At 43.8% G+C, this 17,339-nt stretch overlaps 1 protein-coding gene across 1 annotated transcript in view; it reads left to right on the plus strand.

Moving 5' to 3' along the window:
• The window catches only part of adam12a (ADAM metallopeptidase domain 12a), a 64,153-nt gene that overhangs the window by 40,464 nt on the left and 6,350 nt on the right, over window positions 1–17,339 (plus strand). Inside the window, exons 7-17 of the mRNA XM_031842896.1 lie at window positions 871–936; window positions 1,439–1,510; window positions 2,139–2,308; window positions 2,713–2,797; window positions 4,749–4,897; window positions 11,641–11,818; window positions 13,588–13,677; window positions 13,825–14,020; window positions 14,107–14,215; window positions 15,149–15,347; window positions 16,267–16,344. Of these exons, the coding sequence (XP_031698756.1) occupies window positions 871–936; window positions 1,439–1,510; window positions 2,139–2,308; window positions 2,713–2,797; window positions 4,749–4,897; window positions 11,641–11,818; window positions 13,588–13,677; window positions 13,825–14,020; window positions 14,107–14,215; window positions 15,149–15,347; window positions 16,267–16,344 (1,392 nt within the window). The remainder of the gene's footprint in view (window positions 1–870; window positions 937–1,438; window positions 1,511–2,138; window positions 2,309–2,712; window positions 2,798–4,748; window positions 4,898–11,640; window positions 11,819–13,587; window positions 13,678–13,824; window positions 14,021–14,106; window positions 14,216–15,148; window positions 15,348–16,266; window positions 16,345–17,339) is intronic.

The raw sequence follows: 17,339 nt of genomic DNA on the forward strand, positions 1-17,339 counted from the left end.
GTGTGTGTGTGTGTGTGTGTGTGTGTGTGTGTGTGTGTGTGTGTGTGCAGGTGAGACAGACCATCTGCTTCATGGTCAGAGGTTGTGTTTCTCTTGTTTTGGAAGAGCCTCAAAACAATGTCATCGCCTCTATTTTTTTCTCTATACGTTGTTTCAATTGTTTCCAAAAATATGGTGGTGCATACTATACTTGCACTATCAGCATGTTTGCATTGCCAATACTAACATGTTAGCATTTGAGTACATCCTCACTGATCCACTAGCATGGCTGTCATTTGTATTCTTGAGTGTTGAGTTTGCTTCTTTTTGGACATATGCTCACTTGCCTGTACTCCACTTTGTGTGCTGGTATAGAGTCACTGTGCAGACATAAATCAACATTGAGCATATCACATGCTCTTTGAATATTGGAAAGAAAGCAGAGGGTAGTGTTTCATACTGTGCACTGCCAACAGTGCAGGAAACATTGTCCAAAAAACGGTGATTTATTAGTTAATATCCTGGTCCCTGTTAATGCAGGTACGTGTGACCTTAGCAGCTCTTAGTGGGTCAGACTTGAAGTGTCGCCGATTGCTTTGTGCTGATGGCGCTTCTGCCGCCTTTTGTGTCGACTGTAGTTCAGGTTAAAAGCCATATTGAGTGGCAACCTTCTAAATTTAGGCTGCCCTTTCCAGAAAGCCGAGGTTAAGTGTCTCCTCCTAACGTCCTTCTTCTTCCACTCTCTCAACTCTCTCTCCTCCTCCTCCTTCTCATTTCTCTTCATCTCTTGGTTTGTCACTTTGTCATTATACCACCCTCTATTTCCGCTCACATTTGCTGCCCCTTATTGCTTTATTCCCTGTCCGCCCCCTTTCACCCACCCCTTTGCAGCATAAACGCCACGTCCAGACTACGACGAAGTATGTGGAGCTGATCATTGTGGCTGACAACAGAGAGGTAAGCAGAGGCCACACCGAGTCGACCTATTCACCCTCCGCTCCCGGTCCCACAGGAAAGGGGCTCAGAGGTCACATGCTTAGCTGCCCCTCAATCCCCTCGAGACACAGATAAGATGGCTCCGCCTCTGATGTGCACTCTGAATTATCTCAAAACTCAGACTTAAGATCTTAAAGAGGGCAAAGAGAAGAGAGTGTGTCTTGCTGACATGAGACACATAGGTCAATGTATCGTGCTTTAGAGCCACAGAAAGTGGATAGACGCTGGATATAAGACACGGTGGTAAAGGTTATCGCTTTAGCAGAAGCTCCTCTGAGGAGCTCTTTGATGACAGCAACTGCAGCAGAAGCGCCAGTGGAATTAACCGCGACACCCAGTGAAAACATTTCTGCAGCTGACGCAGTGTTGATTTGTCCCAAATAATGCCTTTGATGAAAATAAACATTCCAGAGGGTTGTTCACCTCTCTTTCCCCTTGCTTTATTCCGCCTGCTTGTGTTCAGTTTCAGAAGCAAGGCAAGGACATGGAGAAGGTCAAGCAGCGACTGGCTGAGATCGCCAATTACGTGGACAAGGTAACAATCAAATCAACAGAGGGGATGCGGTGTAGGCGTGTGATTTACTAGAGGTCACATCAAGGCTGCTGAGAATTAACCGACTTGCGAGCAGAGGCTGATTGGATTATGAATGGATGATCAATTCCATAACTCGACTGAGAAATGTTTTGAAGAGACGCTGTGATAAAACGGGCCGTGGGTGGCTGTTTAATAAAACAGAAGCTGCAAAACATGATTTATTCATATGGCAAGTCATATGTTGATTAATGTTTAAGGATATGTTGAGTGCCCCTTATCATTTGTAAGCGAGTATTTGAATAGTATTTCTGTTTTAAAAGGACCAGTGTATAGGATTCTGGGGGATTTAATGGCAGACATGGAATATAATATTCATTACTATGTTTTCATTTGTATATAATCACTTGAAACTACGTATTGTTGTGTTTTCATTAGCCTAGAATGAGCCGTGTTTCTACAGAAGCCCAGAACGGACAAACCAAGCACTGGCTCACCCTCAGATGCCACTAAATCTTACACACTGCTCCTTTAATAGGCAATGTGCATCGAAGAGAAAAACCGAACATGTCAGAGAGAAAGATTATACGCCCTTAACCTAAAAACACGTCTCTCTCCACTCCACTCTCAGTTCTACCGGGCTCTGAATATCCGTGTTGCCTTGGTGGGCCTGGAGGTGTGGAGTGATGTGGACAAGTGCCCCATCACCCAGGACCCCTTCACCACCTTGCATGAGTTCCTAGACTGGAGGAAGGTCAAGCTGCTGCCCCAGAAGCCTCACGACAACGCCCAGCTAATCAGGTAGCTCTGCTTTTGAAGCACACACATGTAATGGTTGTGTTCCATTATCCATGTCGCTATTTGAAAGTCATGCTTTTATTCCAAAATTGTTTTGGAATAAAACTCTCCCAGGTACCTTTACATTGACAGTTGAAGTGTTGATGATGTGAAAGTCTGACTCGCTGGATTTAGACTGTGGGTATAAGTCTGCCCTTGGCTGTGTGTATCATGCAGCATTCTCCTCGCCTTCCGCTATCTATTTTGCCAGGGCAGGACAATTGGGACTGGTTTAAAGTGTCCGTTCCTCTATACTAATATGATAATGTCTACAGCCAGACCTTTCCTTGGCGCTGACGCAGCGCTGTGGAGATTGGTCCTGCTATGCGAGACTAATGATGTGATGACTTCTGTTTTCTCCCCCTTAGTGGGGTCTATTTCCAGGGCACCACCATTGGTATGGCACCCATCATGAGTATGTGCACAGCAGAGCAGTCGGGAGGAATCGTCATGGTACGTAAACCTATGTGCCACAGAATGTACGCATGCTCAAATTTCTTTGATCCATCCTAAAGGAGTACAAAAGGCATATTTTGGGGTGTCTCTGACTTCCAGAAAGGAGACTGGACTTATTTGATCACTTCCCTCCTCCTGCCCCTCATTCTTTGCCTGACTCTCCCCCTCCCTCCTGTCTGACATAATACTCTCATATTTCTCCCCTGAGTCTCTTGTGTAAGAGTTGAGCTAAGGATTCCAGAGTTGATATTAAGTTGTATTAACTTCAGGGAACACACATCATTGGGGTTTTTTTTTTCCAGGAAGGCCAAGCTGGTATGCATAGTACCCTCCACTTAGTGCTGATAAATCAGAGTGTGTATCGATTACACGAGTGGAAACTATTGCTTCCTAATGAGGAGCAAGAAATGAGTGAATTCAAGAGTACAGTATATCCCCGCCTGAATGAAAAAACGAAGGGGCATGGTGTAAATGATTATCCCGCACAGAACTCCAACTCTATGTGCTCAAGTCATGTCGTATTAGGGCAAGTCATGCTATTATTTTATACCCTATGTCCCCAATTGGCTGTTTGTCTTATAGCCTGGCTGGCTGGTGGTAAGGTTTACAGCTATAGTCCCCAGATGGTTCTTCACTCTTGTCCTCCCAGATGGTAAAATCGGGACTTGGCCATTGCGATAGAGCTCTACATATGCACATACATCAGGTCAGAGACATAAAGGATTAGCGTCCAACCGCAGGCTCTTCTGCTGGGCAAATCACGACCCTGTTGTCTCAGTTGTCTCCCTTCGTTTACAAAATACCTTTGAACTCATTAGCCAACTTCCCCTATGGGTCTCATTGTTATGTTTCTAGGCAGTACAATCTTAAACATCCATCCCTAAACCATCTGGTTTATCTATTTACCAGCCCCGAAATGCTACATTAATTTCATTGGTGTGGCCAAACAGAACACAGACAGTGGCATGTAGCGAGCACTTCAGCCTCATCAGTCAGCGAAGGTGTCTTCGTTGTTCCAGGAAACAGGAAACAGAGGGTTTGCTTTGCCTTAACCCAGGCTGCGCAGCGGCGAGTGCAGACAGCTGATGACCGTTACTCTCAAAAGCCCCCAGCAGAGCACTTCATCAGTCTGAGCTGGACTTGCACAGCGCTACTGAATAATGCACAGTGACTGAAGACTCCAGAGGCATGGTGCTCTGACGCACAGCTCTGCATCCACGAAGAGCTGATAGTTGCTGCCGCTACATTATTTATCTCAGCCTCGTCGTTGTGTTCATGTTTTACACACCTTGCAGGAAATAGCGGCACCTCTGCCAACAAAGCTCTTCCTCATCTTCACCGTGCATACTCTAGCACTGGCTGTTTTTCATTTCTGTTGTCTCTGCTGGCTGTGTGATTTTTCAAGCTGTCCTTCTCAGTTTTTCAACCTTTTTGTCGGTTTTGCTCTGAGGAGGGTCCACGTCTTTGTTTGGGTGAATGAGGCAGCACATCTGGCTGTGTCAAAGTTTGCCGAGCTACCTGAAGGTGACAGCCATCAGTCTGCTGTTTCATTTCTCATTTGAGTGCCACAACGTCGAGCGGAGAAAACGCTCTGATAAGCACAGATCCAACAGCATTTGTTTAATCTTGGCAATATGCAATTACACTCACTTGTTTTGAGTAATCTTTCTCCAGTGGGTCCTGTTGGGAACAATTTGGCTAGCATAACATGTTTTATTATTTGTTATTTTCCTCAGAGTATGTAATCAGAAATGTCTGTTTTTAATTAGCTACAACGAAACTGAACACGTTTTATTATAAGACCTTGCTTGTAGCTTCATGTCTCGCTTAGATTATACTTAACAAATCTGATTCATAAAGAAAAGAGGTTTTAGATGAAATGTTGGTCAGAGGCAATGTCAAGTTCAGTTCCTGCATGATTAATGTTTTTGTTTGTTTTTCTTTGTAGGACCATTCGGACAACCCCCTTGGCGCTGCAGTCACTCTGGCCCACGAGCTCGGACACAACTTTGGAATGAACCATGACACCCCAGAGAGGGGGTGTGGCTGCAGGGTGACCGTGGATCGTGGAGGCTGCATCATGACTCCCTCCACGGGGTGAGTCACTGCTTCTATCCTGACAATTAGGGTTCAATAGATCTTCAAGATAGCTGACTCTGCACTGCAATATACATTATTGGCGGAGTTTAATTTCAGCTAGTCGGCCTCCATCAGCCTTAGGACATATGCTATCATTCACAGCTGCAGTGCACTCCAGCGAGGCTGCTTTTGGTTCACCTTTTCAAATGATGTCCTACTCCAAAACCATCTGAAATGCATCATCATGATGTCAAGCCTTCATTAAGTTTGCATTAATTCAGTCATTTATTAAATACAGTGAGTGTCGCACTAAAGAGCCCAGATTGTGACCATATGTAAATATTATTCCATGGGCGCTCCATTTCAGATTTATTGTCTATAGAGCAGGAAGCAAATAATGCCGTTGAACCGCTGGGCCGTTGGGTTTATGGCAGATTCAACAGCTGTGCTAATGTCCTGAAGCAATAGGACTCATTCTGAATGGGAAGCCAGTGGTTCAGTGGTAGTGCATGGCCACAAAAGTACAGTTTTACTTATCCTGACACAACCTAAAAAAACCCAGCCTAAAAAAACAAGTGTGTATCTAACAACTAATCAAGATAGAGCTGTAGTTGTTGTACAGTTGTCACTATAGATTGTAATGTCTAACATCTCGCAGTAGACCGAGCAGCTGGATAGGGATGTTTTTGGTGGAAACATTGGGTATCAGTTCCAGCTCAAGGTCTAGTGGTCTGTGGGAGCCTCAGTTTGGGGTTTATGCTGGAAACATCCCTTTGTATTTGGTTTGGATCAGACCCATGAAAAACAGGGTAGCACTATTCTTGATTACAGACAGATAAAGCAACACAGCAGCAAGATGTAGATTTATATTTAACCGTGATTGAGGGTATCCCCGGTCAAGGACTTTATCCTAAAATTGGCAACAAGAAAAACAGATAGAAAAGTGCAAGTAATACTTGTTTCCATCTTTCTCTGCTGGCTCTCTCCCTTTCTTCCTTATTCACAGCCAGTTAGAGTTGTTCTATTCTTTGACATAAATGCAACTTTAATGTCGGAAAATCTCTCTGCAAGTCCTAATAAATAGTTAAATACCTCTGAAAACTGTTTATCATACAGTTTTTTATGTAAGGAAAACTCACCTCTCCCTTAAAATATCTCAATCTGAAGTCATACGTAGCAGTGACGAACTTCTCCAAATGTGGAAGAATCTAGTTTGAACCAAATATAAAATAGTAAGAAATACATAAGACGTGAATATTTAGTTTTTTGTCCTGCTATCGACAGAGGCTTCCATCTGACAAAAGAACGAAATGATCTTGGTTTCAAAATAATCCCCTGTAACCCTCCTTATTGCTCCATATTGCTACTCTGCTGTTTAATCCAGGATTAAGGAAGCACTACATTTGAATAAGGATGTTAAAGAACTCTGTATTGCCTCATTCTGCTTCCTCAGTTAATTCTAGGTCAGCACCATATACGCTCTGCCTGAGGCGGTACGACATCTCCCATGAGTCCAGCTCAAGCCCCTCGTAGCTCCATGCTTTAAAATGCCGTGTGGCCACACACATGGAATCTGCTGCAATCATTTGAATGTTGTCCATCCAGCTACAGTTATTTGTTTATAGCATTGACTGGCGTGTTTTTCTTGGCAGGCGACCAGCTTCTTTCAAAGCAACAATGTGATCATGCTGAATGGGTCTTCACAATGAGTTGGTACAAAAGCCCCGCTGATTACCAGCCCCTGCATTCAATAACTGAAAGTACGAGCGAAACTTGACAACACTCGTTCAGTATGGAGTAGCTAAAGTTTTGTTTTTGCTGCTTTGATTGAGCTTTAATGTTAATCAAATAGAGGAATGTCGACATTGTCGCTGATATTCACTGATACCCATCAAGCTCTGCTGGCCTTGCTGCTGGAGATAATGGGATCCAGTTCATCGTGATTATACTGGGGGGTTAGGGGTAGGTGGTGGTGGTGGGGGGGGGGGGCAGTAAAACTACAAGCTGTCCCAGTGCCAGCTGCACATCCGCACAGAGCACTGCTTGTTTCCTGCTCACATTGGTCGCGGTCAGTTGTCGCGTCCTCCCTGACCATCCCGCTATCCCCCCCCATTAGCTTTAAATGAGAACAGGCTGGTGTCTCCATCCTTTGAGATTGTAACACACATGAACACAAACACACTAACTGGGTATTCTATGGACAGAGGGACATATGTTCACAAACATATACATTTTGCATCATTATCAGATTAAAATAGGAACTCAACAGGGTGCTGTGCTTCATCCACCTCTCTTGGTTGGTATCTTGCTTAGTTCTTTCATCAACCAAGTGTGGCTTGTTACCACCATTGCCAGGAAACAAGATTGGTGACTGTTTTGAGGTCTGGGCGGAGACACATTCACATGAATTTTCTTGCAGTCAGGGTCCTAATTACATTCTGACTGAAGCACAATTTGGCTAAAAATAAATTTGCACCAAAGGGTTTTGGAAAAGAACATCCAAATTGTTTTATGGAGCTGGTTTCCAGATGTGAGTAAACTATTTATTTGTCTGGTTGAACTATTTCTTCAATTTAGAGAAAAAGTCGTGAAAATGTTGCAGCATTTACGCAGCATGGTTTGATTATTTGCTTTGTAATCAAAATGTGTTTCATTATAAAGTGCCATGATATATATGTTCCTATGAAAATAAACGTGTAGTCACTTGCCATCTAAGTCAGTCACACAAACTCAGATGTTGATGGACAGAAAGACTACAAGATACATTATTAAGACAGGGTTCGTTCACACGTGGGTCAAGCCCTGAGTAAGATGATGACTGCTGGGAGCGAGATTGATATATTTCCCTCGTCATAAAATAATCAGGAATCACAGAAAGTGAGTCAAAGACCACGGGATGCCATGGAAATGTGACCCGTGCCCCACTGAAAAACAGGAACTCTCTAGTATGCCTTGTTTAATTGGGTCCATAGGGAAATCAATGTGAAAATGCTCTTCAGTATCTACAACGTAGACCAGACTGCCAGGCACCAAAGGCCACAACAGATCATATCACCTCATGTCATCACCCAGAGCTTAGGCTCTACATGCTCACGGAAAGCCATAAAATGAATAATACAAGTGTAGTGACTGTGGTTTTGAATAACTTAAGCAAGTATGAAATATTTGTCATAGTTACAGTTGTCACAGTCAGGTTTGAATTAACTTTGCGTGTCGGAAGATCGAGGTCTTCCTAAATGTAATAAAACTGTGACAGCAGAATGCAGACATAGGCTCACAATCAGTATTTGCAGATTTTGCATTTTTCACCAAAAATGCTCTCAAGGACGGCGGAGAATGTTTTGGCAGATGTGTCATTGGAAAGGCCAGCAGCTCTGATTCATAGCCTCATCAGTGTTTTACGGCTGAATAGATGTGACATAAGCTGTCTGTGGAGGGCGTGCTGGATGGGTTTACCCTGCGTTCTGTGTGATCTGAACCACAAGGACAGACCGGCAAGGAGGAGAGAGACCTGCCCGGCTAAATTTGGGTTAAAGTGCTCTGTCTAATAATGTGTCTGAAGAAATCGCTTGTGAAAAAGGTTTGGATTTATGACCATAGTCTGCAGCAAAATGATACTCAAACCCAACCTTCATGTGTTGGTCAAGCAACATTTAAAGGTACTGTTTGTGGCATTTATGGGGATCTTTTGGCAGGAATGGAAAACAATATCAATAAGGATGTTTTCTGTAGTGTGTATTCACCTGTAAATAAGAATCAAGGTGTTTTTGCTCAACAATGAAAACTGTTAATTAACTACATAATTGTACTTGAGTCATCAAACAATGCAGGATGTTTTAAATGCCACAAACGTTGCTGCTTTTCTGGATCTCAGGCCAATTCATTTTGAATACATAAAGCAATTTTTCAATTTGACAAGTTAAGTCAGACAAACAGCAGGTCAATGCAAAGTAGAGACATGAGAAAAGAAACAGGTTGTGAATGTCAGAATCCCTTTAGTCCTTTTGTATGTCTCTACTGATGACTTATTCTCTTACTCTCCACAAATATTTGGGTTACCTGTCACAGTTCATCTACCCCCCTGTCAAAGCAGAGGAATGAGAAAATGTCTGAAAGCCTTCATCACTGTAGCATTATCACAGCGTGTGGCAGATCATAGAGGCCTGTAATAGATCTGGGAATGATTCCTTATCACCAGACCTCCCACAGATCCATTAAAGCTTTGTCTGGCCATTGCTGCACCGCAGTTACAGTAATTGCTTTGTACACTCTTATCAACCATCAACTGCAGTACCTCTGAAGCTTAAGAAACAAACTGTAGGTTAGAGATGAACAAAAGAACACAGAGAACAGGGCATAATTGATATCCATAATGGAACTGCAGCAGGACCAGATGGAAAACAATGCAGCAGTATGAGACAGAACAAAGAGCAGTCATAGAGACCAGGCAGAGGTGAGCACGACTCATCCTTTGTGAAGCCAGAACAGGATGAGAACAAGCCCGGCCTTTTCTTTTGAGGCGGTGGCCCAGACACCCATGGGATGAGTGGCTGTCTAGAGTGTCTTTAGTTCGCCATGAGCCCCAGATGTGCCCACCGTGGCACTGCTTTACTTGCCCTGGGGCCCACAGCTGCTAAATGCCATCCACTGTAATTTATCGGTACCCCTGCCTTTTTTCTCTTACAGCCATTACTCCTCCTCCCACCCCCACACCATTGCAGGGTAGACCAATTATTTCTGTGTTGGCTCTCATAAAGAACAGCTGGATCCTCAGCCGCTCACGTATCTTAGGGACGTTAGTGTTTGTCATGAATTGCATTGGCTGGTAACCGAAGAACAGGGCTGAGTTCATGGAAATTGAATGAATGCAGCAAAACAAGGGGTGCAACTTGAACAAGCAAATTTGGCTGGGGCTTTGGGGGCAAAGAGGAAATCAACAACAGCAGTTGCTAAGGAAGTGGTCTGCCTGTTGAACAGCAGCCTTGACAGCTGTTCATCATAGCAAGATTCCCTGAGGGGCTCAGCGGGGAGGAAGGGGAAAAGAGGGCGCAGTAATGGCTGTTATTACAGCTTTCCTTATTGCTCTTTCCTTTTGCCATTTCATGTCATTACAAATCCACTCTGATCTTTTGCTTTTTATCCGGAGAAGTGCAGAGATCCGCTGCGAGGTACCCCACTTTCACCGAACACAACCTCTGGATAGTATTGACGTTAGAGAGCAGCGAGTCGTGTGTTTGGGGAGGGGGTCAGCAGCAGGAGCTGATGTAAGCCGCCTCCACACATGATAGAAATCAAAGGCAAGCAGAGAATGAGGTCATGTCAAAACATTCACAGTGTCATGACATACTTTGCGTATTAGATGAGAAACCCAATCAGAGAAAAACAGTTTGAAAAACCTTTCAACATTGAGCTGCATATAAATGCCTCCTTGTCTGAGATGAAGAGCTCCAGAGTGTAAATGGCTATTTTACAGCTTCAGTGTCAGTACAGCCAATGGTTCTGTCCCCCACGCCTTATAGCTTGACAACTCCACCACATTTAAACTCACGTATCACTCATAGAAACACATCAATGAGCATGCATCCTTTGCGCTGCCAGGGATAGTTTTGTGACTCTCTTGATGCCATAGCAGGTCAGGCTGTGTATGAATACGCCTTACGCACAAGCTCCTTTTGAAATATGCTCGTTGAAAAATGTGTTGATATTACCAACTGTGACATGTTTGCTGTAGTTTATATCACGTACATTTTCTAGATCAGAAACACTTCGCAAGCTAAGTAGATCATTCCATGATACATGATACATGATACATGATACAAAATACATGATACACTGAATATGTGGCATGTGATTGATTCACTCTGTAGGCAGTTTGCTTATCTGAACTTTCCTTGCTGTTCAGACATTCAAACGCCTCTGAAATGGGCACATTTTGTATTTTAAAAAAGTACAAAGTTTTACGGGCAAACATGCGGTTTGACTGCGGCTACGTCTCCTGACTTCCAGCTGTTGAGTGTGTTGTGCCTCTTGAAAGAAACATTTTGGCATCTAAGTTGATCTCCCACATATTGTCTCATACGTGCACTCATCTGTGTGCACAAAGACACACACAGATATAAGTGAGCATATTACATACAGATCCACCCATTCTGACCTTGTTGGTCTGACTTTAATGGTGTAGCTGGAGGTAGTAAAAACCTTTTTTACCATAAACACAGGACAAGATACACTCTGCACATATTAATGCACACTTCACACACACACACACACACACACACACACACACACACACAGTTATCTAAGGCACTATATTATTAGAGAAATAAAGCCACATGAGGCTTTTGGCAGACAGAGCTCTGGGCTGTGAGCTTTCCCCACAGAGAGGACCACCCTCTCTGTCCACTCCAAAAACAATATTAAAAACACACCATCCCCGTTTCTCCCAAATTTATTGGTGTTGCAAGTCTTGCGAAGGAAGCACTTTTTGGTTTGAGTTTTTATGATCCCACATCTCATAAACCATGCTTTATCAGATCTGCCTCTCTCCATGGAGGAAGCCGTCACCGGGGCTCTGTGCTGTTCGCATGCTAATGGTCCTTCGGGGAGGTTGCCGAGCTCCAGCGGTTAATTGATTTTGTGATTAGCAGCAATTAGCGCTGATTACATCAGACTGACGAAGACCCTAGTGGGGGATCTCAATCGTCTTCCTCCTCTCTCTCTCTCTATTTGTGTCACTCACAAAACCTTTCTTTCCCTCCCAGGTATCCGTTCCCCACAGTGTTCAGCAGCTGCAGCAAGAAGGACCTCACGGCCAGTTTCGAAAAAGGCGTCGGGATGTGTCTGTTCAACATGCCTGAGGTCAAGGTGCTCTACGGTGGGCAAAAATGTGGCAACGGCTACGTGGAGGAGGGAGAGGAGTGTGACTGTGGAGAGCTTGAGGTAAGAGTGCCATATAGACCTCCTACAATTCCTTTAGCATTCTCCTTTTATGCCCCTTCTGTCGAAATCAAAATCTCTTTCCTAACTGCCACCAATGAATCATTCTTAATTAGGTTTCCCACTTTTGAAAGACGAATTAAGCAGATGCACTACTGGGGGTTTCTGTAGCTTTCCTGACAGAAGCATGGCACAAACCAACATTCACCAAAGTAAAAACAAATATCGACGCAGAGCTCTCGTAATTCAAACACAGTCCTCAGAAAATGAGCTTAGAGATATGAGTGTGAATTTATTCATCCTCTGCACTGAAGAAGTGTTTGGGAAGAGGCTTGTCTGATCGCGGTACAATTCACTGAGAGTAAACATCGCTGGCGGCTCACCCTGTCAGCCGGTGAATTATTCAAATGACTCCGCATTGGCATGCACATACGTAATGGTGGCACACGTTGCTAACTGCTGCGACTGTGGGATGATAAAACAGTTCATCGTGATGCAGCTGGCAATCTGCAGAAGCAGACTGACAATAACGGAATTATGAAATATGAAGGAGACATCTATAATGATTTGTAACAATATTTTAAATGATGTAATAGCCGACGTGAGAGAATGCCTCGTTGTCTCTGGCGATATGTTTACACCTTTATGCCCAGCGAGTCTTTTTGTGAGCTGTTCAGGCTTCAGCCAGGGATCAGGCTGAAAGTGGCCTTGTCCTTCAAAACAAAGAACTGTCATAAGCCTCGCAGGCCTGAGCCAGCAGAGATAATAAAGCTCTCCGCCGACTTGAGCGACGTCATGCCAAACCAGGCCAGAGTTCTGAGACAGCACCCCTTTCCACCATTAAAAAGCCTCATTAAAAAGCCCGGGTCCTATTCCCCACAATCACAGGCTACTTCTTTTCAGCATGACTCCACCGCCTCCTTTGGCCCCGGGGACCATGGGAAAGGCCCTTAATGGATCTCAGGCTGAAAAGAGTTCTGGGAGGCCCGTCATGTCAGCTGTGACCCCTGCCAGCTCCGTCCGTCTACTTCCTTCTGACTCTAGCTGCACTCGGCTGAACAGTGTGTTCAGACCGATGCTTAATGGCAAGAGGGAGACCGTCCAGTCAGCCTGCCTCTGTGTGAGATCATACATGCACATGTCATACGCGCAGCGGAAGCATCTATTGTGCGTAGCCGCGGTTGAACGCTGGCTTCAATCTGTATCAGGAGGCAGAGAGTTCTCTCTTTGGCAGACCGCTACACTAGTATTGAGAAAAAGGACACTTGATTCTAGAAAATTCCAGAAAATAGGTTGAGTGAGCCTTTTGTTATAACAGAGTAGCATGTACGGGTTTAATTCCTGGCTGCTAACTCCGGCCTGGGTAACTCCGCAGGGTAGTAACAATATCCTGCTGGTGAAGTTCGGAAGCAGATGTAGAACATTTTGCTTGTTTGTTGGATTTTTTTATTGTCTTCTATTAATTGTTGTATTTACCTCACCATCCAGTTTGTGGTTCCAGGGGTCTAAATGAGTTTGTAAGTCCTCTCAGATGGAAACATAGTTTTTAGAGAACGAGAAACTGCTGTTTCCTTTCCTCTGCCAGGGTTCTTAGTTGTTGCTGAATACAGCCCTGCTAGGGCTGCATCCTCTCTGATAACAAAATCTGAGCATGTGCTCTGGAGGTGAAATATGATCTATTTGTGCTGAGTAAATTATTCTTTGCTTTTGGGCGCCCTCACTTACATCCCGTTTCTGCGTTGCCTTCTTTTTCCATTATTGTCCATCTGAAGGAATGTATGAATCCCTGCTGCAACGCTTCTACCTGCACTCTGAAGGGGGATGCTGTTTGTGCACATGGACAATGCTGCCAGGACTGTCAGGTATGATGTGTTCTGATCAGCCAGCCATGATATCATTTTTTTTTTTTTTAAACCATCCTGACACAAAGCTCACAAAAATATTTGTCGAAGCTTCCCTCTGGGTGTTTGTCCTCATGACTGTTGCTTGCTGTCAACATTTGAGTGTAGCTGAAGCCAGCAGGCACTCCGTGCCGTGAATCCAGCAACTCTTGTGATCTGCCTGAGTTCTGCACCGGCACCAGCCCTACCTGCCCCTCCAACGTCTACCTGCATGACGGCCATGCCTGCCACAACGTGGACGGCTACTGTTATAACGGCATCTGCCAGACTCACGAGCAGCAATGCATCACCCTGTGGGGACAAGGTATGTGGAAGGCCACCTCGCGGGCGCACGCTGAATGGTTCAGTGACTGTTGCCAGCTTTTTAATGCGTTTCATTGTGTTTTGCAGGAGCAAAGCCAGCTCCGGGCATCTGCTTTCAAAGGGTCAACTCAGCAGGAGACCCCTATGGCAACTGTGGCAAGGACTCCAAAGGCTCCTTTGCCAAATGTGATGCACTGTAAGCTCTGCATTACCATAGAATCCAATGAATGCATTTAATCGTATGTCTGTTGTGGAATGCAGTGGGGCTTATACTGTGAACAGTTGATTACAGTATAATCAGTTGATACAGGAGCACCTTAGTTGCCAAGTAGTGACAGCGGATGCTACATAACTCCAACGTCTCGAGTTTGATTATGGTCTTGGGGCCTTTGTTGTATGTCATTCGCCTCTCTCGTCAAATAAACAACGTCAAATAAAGGCAAAAAGGCCCAAAATTATTTTTTTTTTTATCAGTTGATTCATCAATTAATTGTTTAAAAAGCAAAAATGCAAATGTATTATCATCCTTTTTTTAATTTAAAACTCTGTTGTACTCTCACTCCAATTAATACTTAATACTGCTGGAAAAACTAGAAGAAAAAAACAGTTATCAATATGATTGTACAAGCTGCTGAAACTGAAAAAAAAACTAATATAAACAATAAAGAAGCAAAAATGCCGAACTGGTTTCCCCTGTTGTATATCAATATAAATTGCATTGTTTGGGTATTTGACTGTTTATCGGATAGAAGAAGTGATTTGAAGATGTTACATTGGTCTCTTGAAACTTGGGATGTGCTGTCCTCGCAATTTTCCTGATATTTTAAAGACGTTTAATAATAATAATAAAAAATATCAGACACGTCAAACGATGGAAATACTCATTAGTTGCAGCCCTAATTGAAGGTTACAGAGTCACCTGGTGAAATGCGGGTCAAATCGTTCAGGTTGTGGAATAAAAACAGCACAAACAAGCTACCTCTTCTGCACTTTCTCTTTAATTGGACAGCAAGAGTGAGAGAAATAAATAGAAATAGGAAATAATTGCATAGGCACACATTTGGGAAAACAGTGACGTGTTATTCAATTATCACATTTTGATTCTCCCTGTTGTTCGTTCTGTTTACAGAGATGCTAAATGTGGCAAAATCCAGTGTCAAGGAGGAGCTAGCCGCCCAGTAATTGGTACCAACGCTGTTTCCATAGAGACAAACATCCCCATGCAGGAAGGGGGAAGGATTTTGTGCCGAGGCACACATGTCTACCTGGGCGACGACATGCCCGACCCCGGCCTGGTCCTGACGGGGACCAAGTGTGGAGATGGACTGGTGAGAGCTGAGGCCTGTGATGCTGAAATACAGCCTGTAGAGACACACTAATCAATCCATTGTACCAACCGGTTCATTAGCACTGGTGGAAAGCAGTACAGAGCACATTAGCTCACATACAATATAAAAGTACTTGTACACATTCCTTTATTTACAAAGCACATTTTACTACAGAGAAACTCAATAAATAAATAAAACAAAGAAAGAGGCATAAAAAAAACAAGACAGACTTGATTTTATTTCCCTTAAGTGAAGCATTCGAATACCTTTACCACCACTGATAAATAACAATGGCAGCGATCTCTAAGACTCTCTGAAGATAATATAGAGATGTCGCCCGTATGCTGGGAAATAAGAGTGGAAGAAGCGATGTGGAGTGACAGGCCATGACTAAGACTTTCTAAGAGGTTCTTCAGGGTGTGTCGTCTTGTCATTTCAGACTCGCTCAGCCTCAGAGACTGAATCGACTTACCATTATTCAGTCTGTTTGGCATCTTTAAATCCTCATCAATTCAGACATTGGTCACCTCAATGATACCGTGGCTCCATTTAGTTTAAATGACTTCTCTATGAGCCGCCACCCTGAAAGAGGATCCAGCCTCTGCCCTCATCTGTCAAGGGTTCTGTCATTACTCTCTGTGCCCAGTGCTGCCAAGTTCATCTTCACATTCAGCCGGGATATATATTTGGACGTGGTGCCTTTAAGGAGCCCAAAGTCCACATCGCCTTGACGTATTCTTGTAAAAAATCCCACTGTTTACTGAGTTATATTTCATGCCATGCTCTTTGTCAGTATAGCAAATTTAAAAGAACCCAAAAGCTGGATCTTTTCTCCTTAAAAGATTAAAGGTTTAGAGTACCACTGAATCTGCTCTTTTGAGCTCATATTGTCAATATTTAATATCTGTGTCTGCTTCAGATGTGTCTGAATCGTCAGTGCCAGAACGTCAGTGTCTTCGGCGTGCATGCGTGCTCTGCCAAGTGCAGCAGTCGAGGGGTGAGTACAGCACCTTTCATCCTATTTCAGAGATGTGAGGACCTAATGTGATCGCTGTCTATCTCAAACCAGTCCCAGTTGTTTTCTTAATATCCCGTTTCTCCTTCATACAGAAGCTCATTTTGGCGGTGATGTGTGTAAATAAAAAAGAAATAAAAATATATATATACGATGGGTAGCTAGCCATTACGATGCCTTGCAATAAATCATTCTGGATGCTGAAAGGCTCAATCAATTAGATGTAATGGCTTCATTTATGCTCAGCTTTAAATGGCATTCATCATACTCTCAGGCAGTCGTTCTTGTCCCAAAAACTGTGTTGAAATCTGAAGGCCAGGCTTTATTTGGCCTGACGCTGGGTGCAATGACACGCAGTTTGACTTTGAGCTGGGAGCATGGATATCGGCTCTTTCTAAAAATGCAGCACATTAAATGTCGATGGGTGATCCTGTTTGAGATGAAATATGTGGCTGTGGGATATCACCCTTAAATTCACTGGTAGGTCCCAAAGGCTCTCACTGTGACTGGTAACGTTTCATCAAAGCTACAGAGGAAGCAGTTTTTACTCTCTCCTAAAATGAAACCTCTCCAGAAGTCATATTTGTTTGTCTACTTCCAATTAAGACATATCTATGATGCTCTAGAGACTGTTTTACTCGCAGAAATAAAAGGATGTTGCTCCTCAAGGAGACAGGACACCTCCCGCATGTACAGATTAGATCAAGATGTTGCCCTCACCTGCTCTATATTACCAAGCTGGGGAATCCTCTTAGACGGTACCATTCCTCCACTCTGCAGGGCAGGAAGACGAAAGAGAGAGAGAGAGAGATAGATAGAGAGATAAAAAAAATGTGGAATGAGGCAAAATGTCTGCTCTGGTTTTGAATCTTTGCCATGTGGAGCCTCGTAGTTCTGGCTGGTGGTTGACACTGCCTTACTCCATGCAGCACATATCGCATCTGCATCATGCGTCTTTGTTGACTCAATTAATAAAC

The sequence above is a fragment of the Anarrhichthys ocellatus genome, unplaced genomic scaffold (assembly GCF_004355925.1).
Source record: "Anarrhichthys ocellatus isolate YVR2014 unplaced genomic scaffold, GSC_Weel_1.0 scaffold4, whole genome shotgun sequence".
NCBI lineage: Eukaryota > Metazoa > Chordata > Actinopteri > Perciformes > Anarhichadidae > Anarrhichthys > Anarrhichthys ocellatus.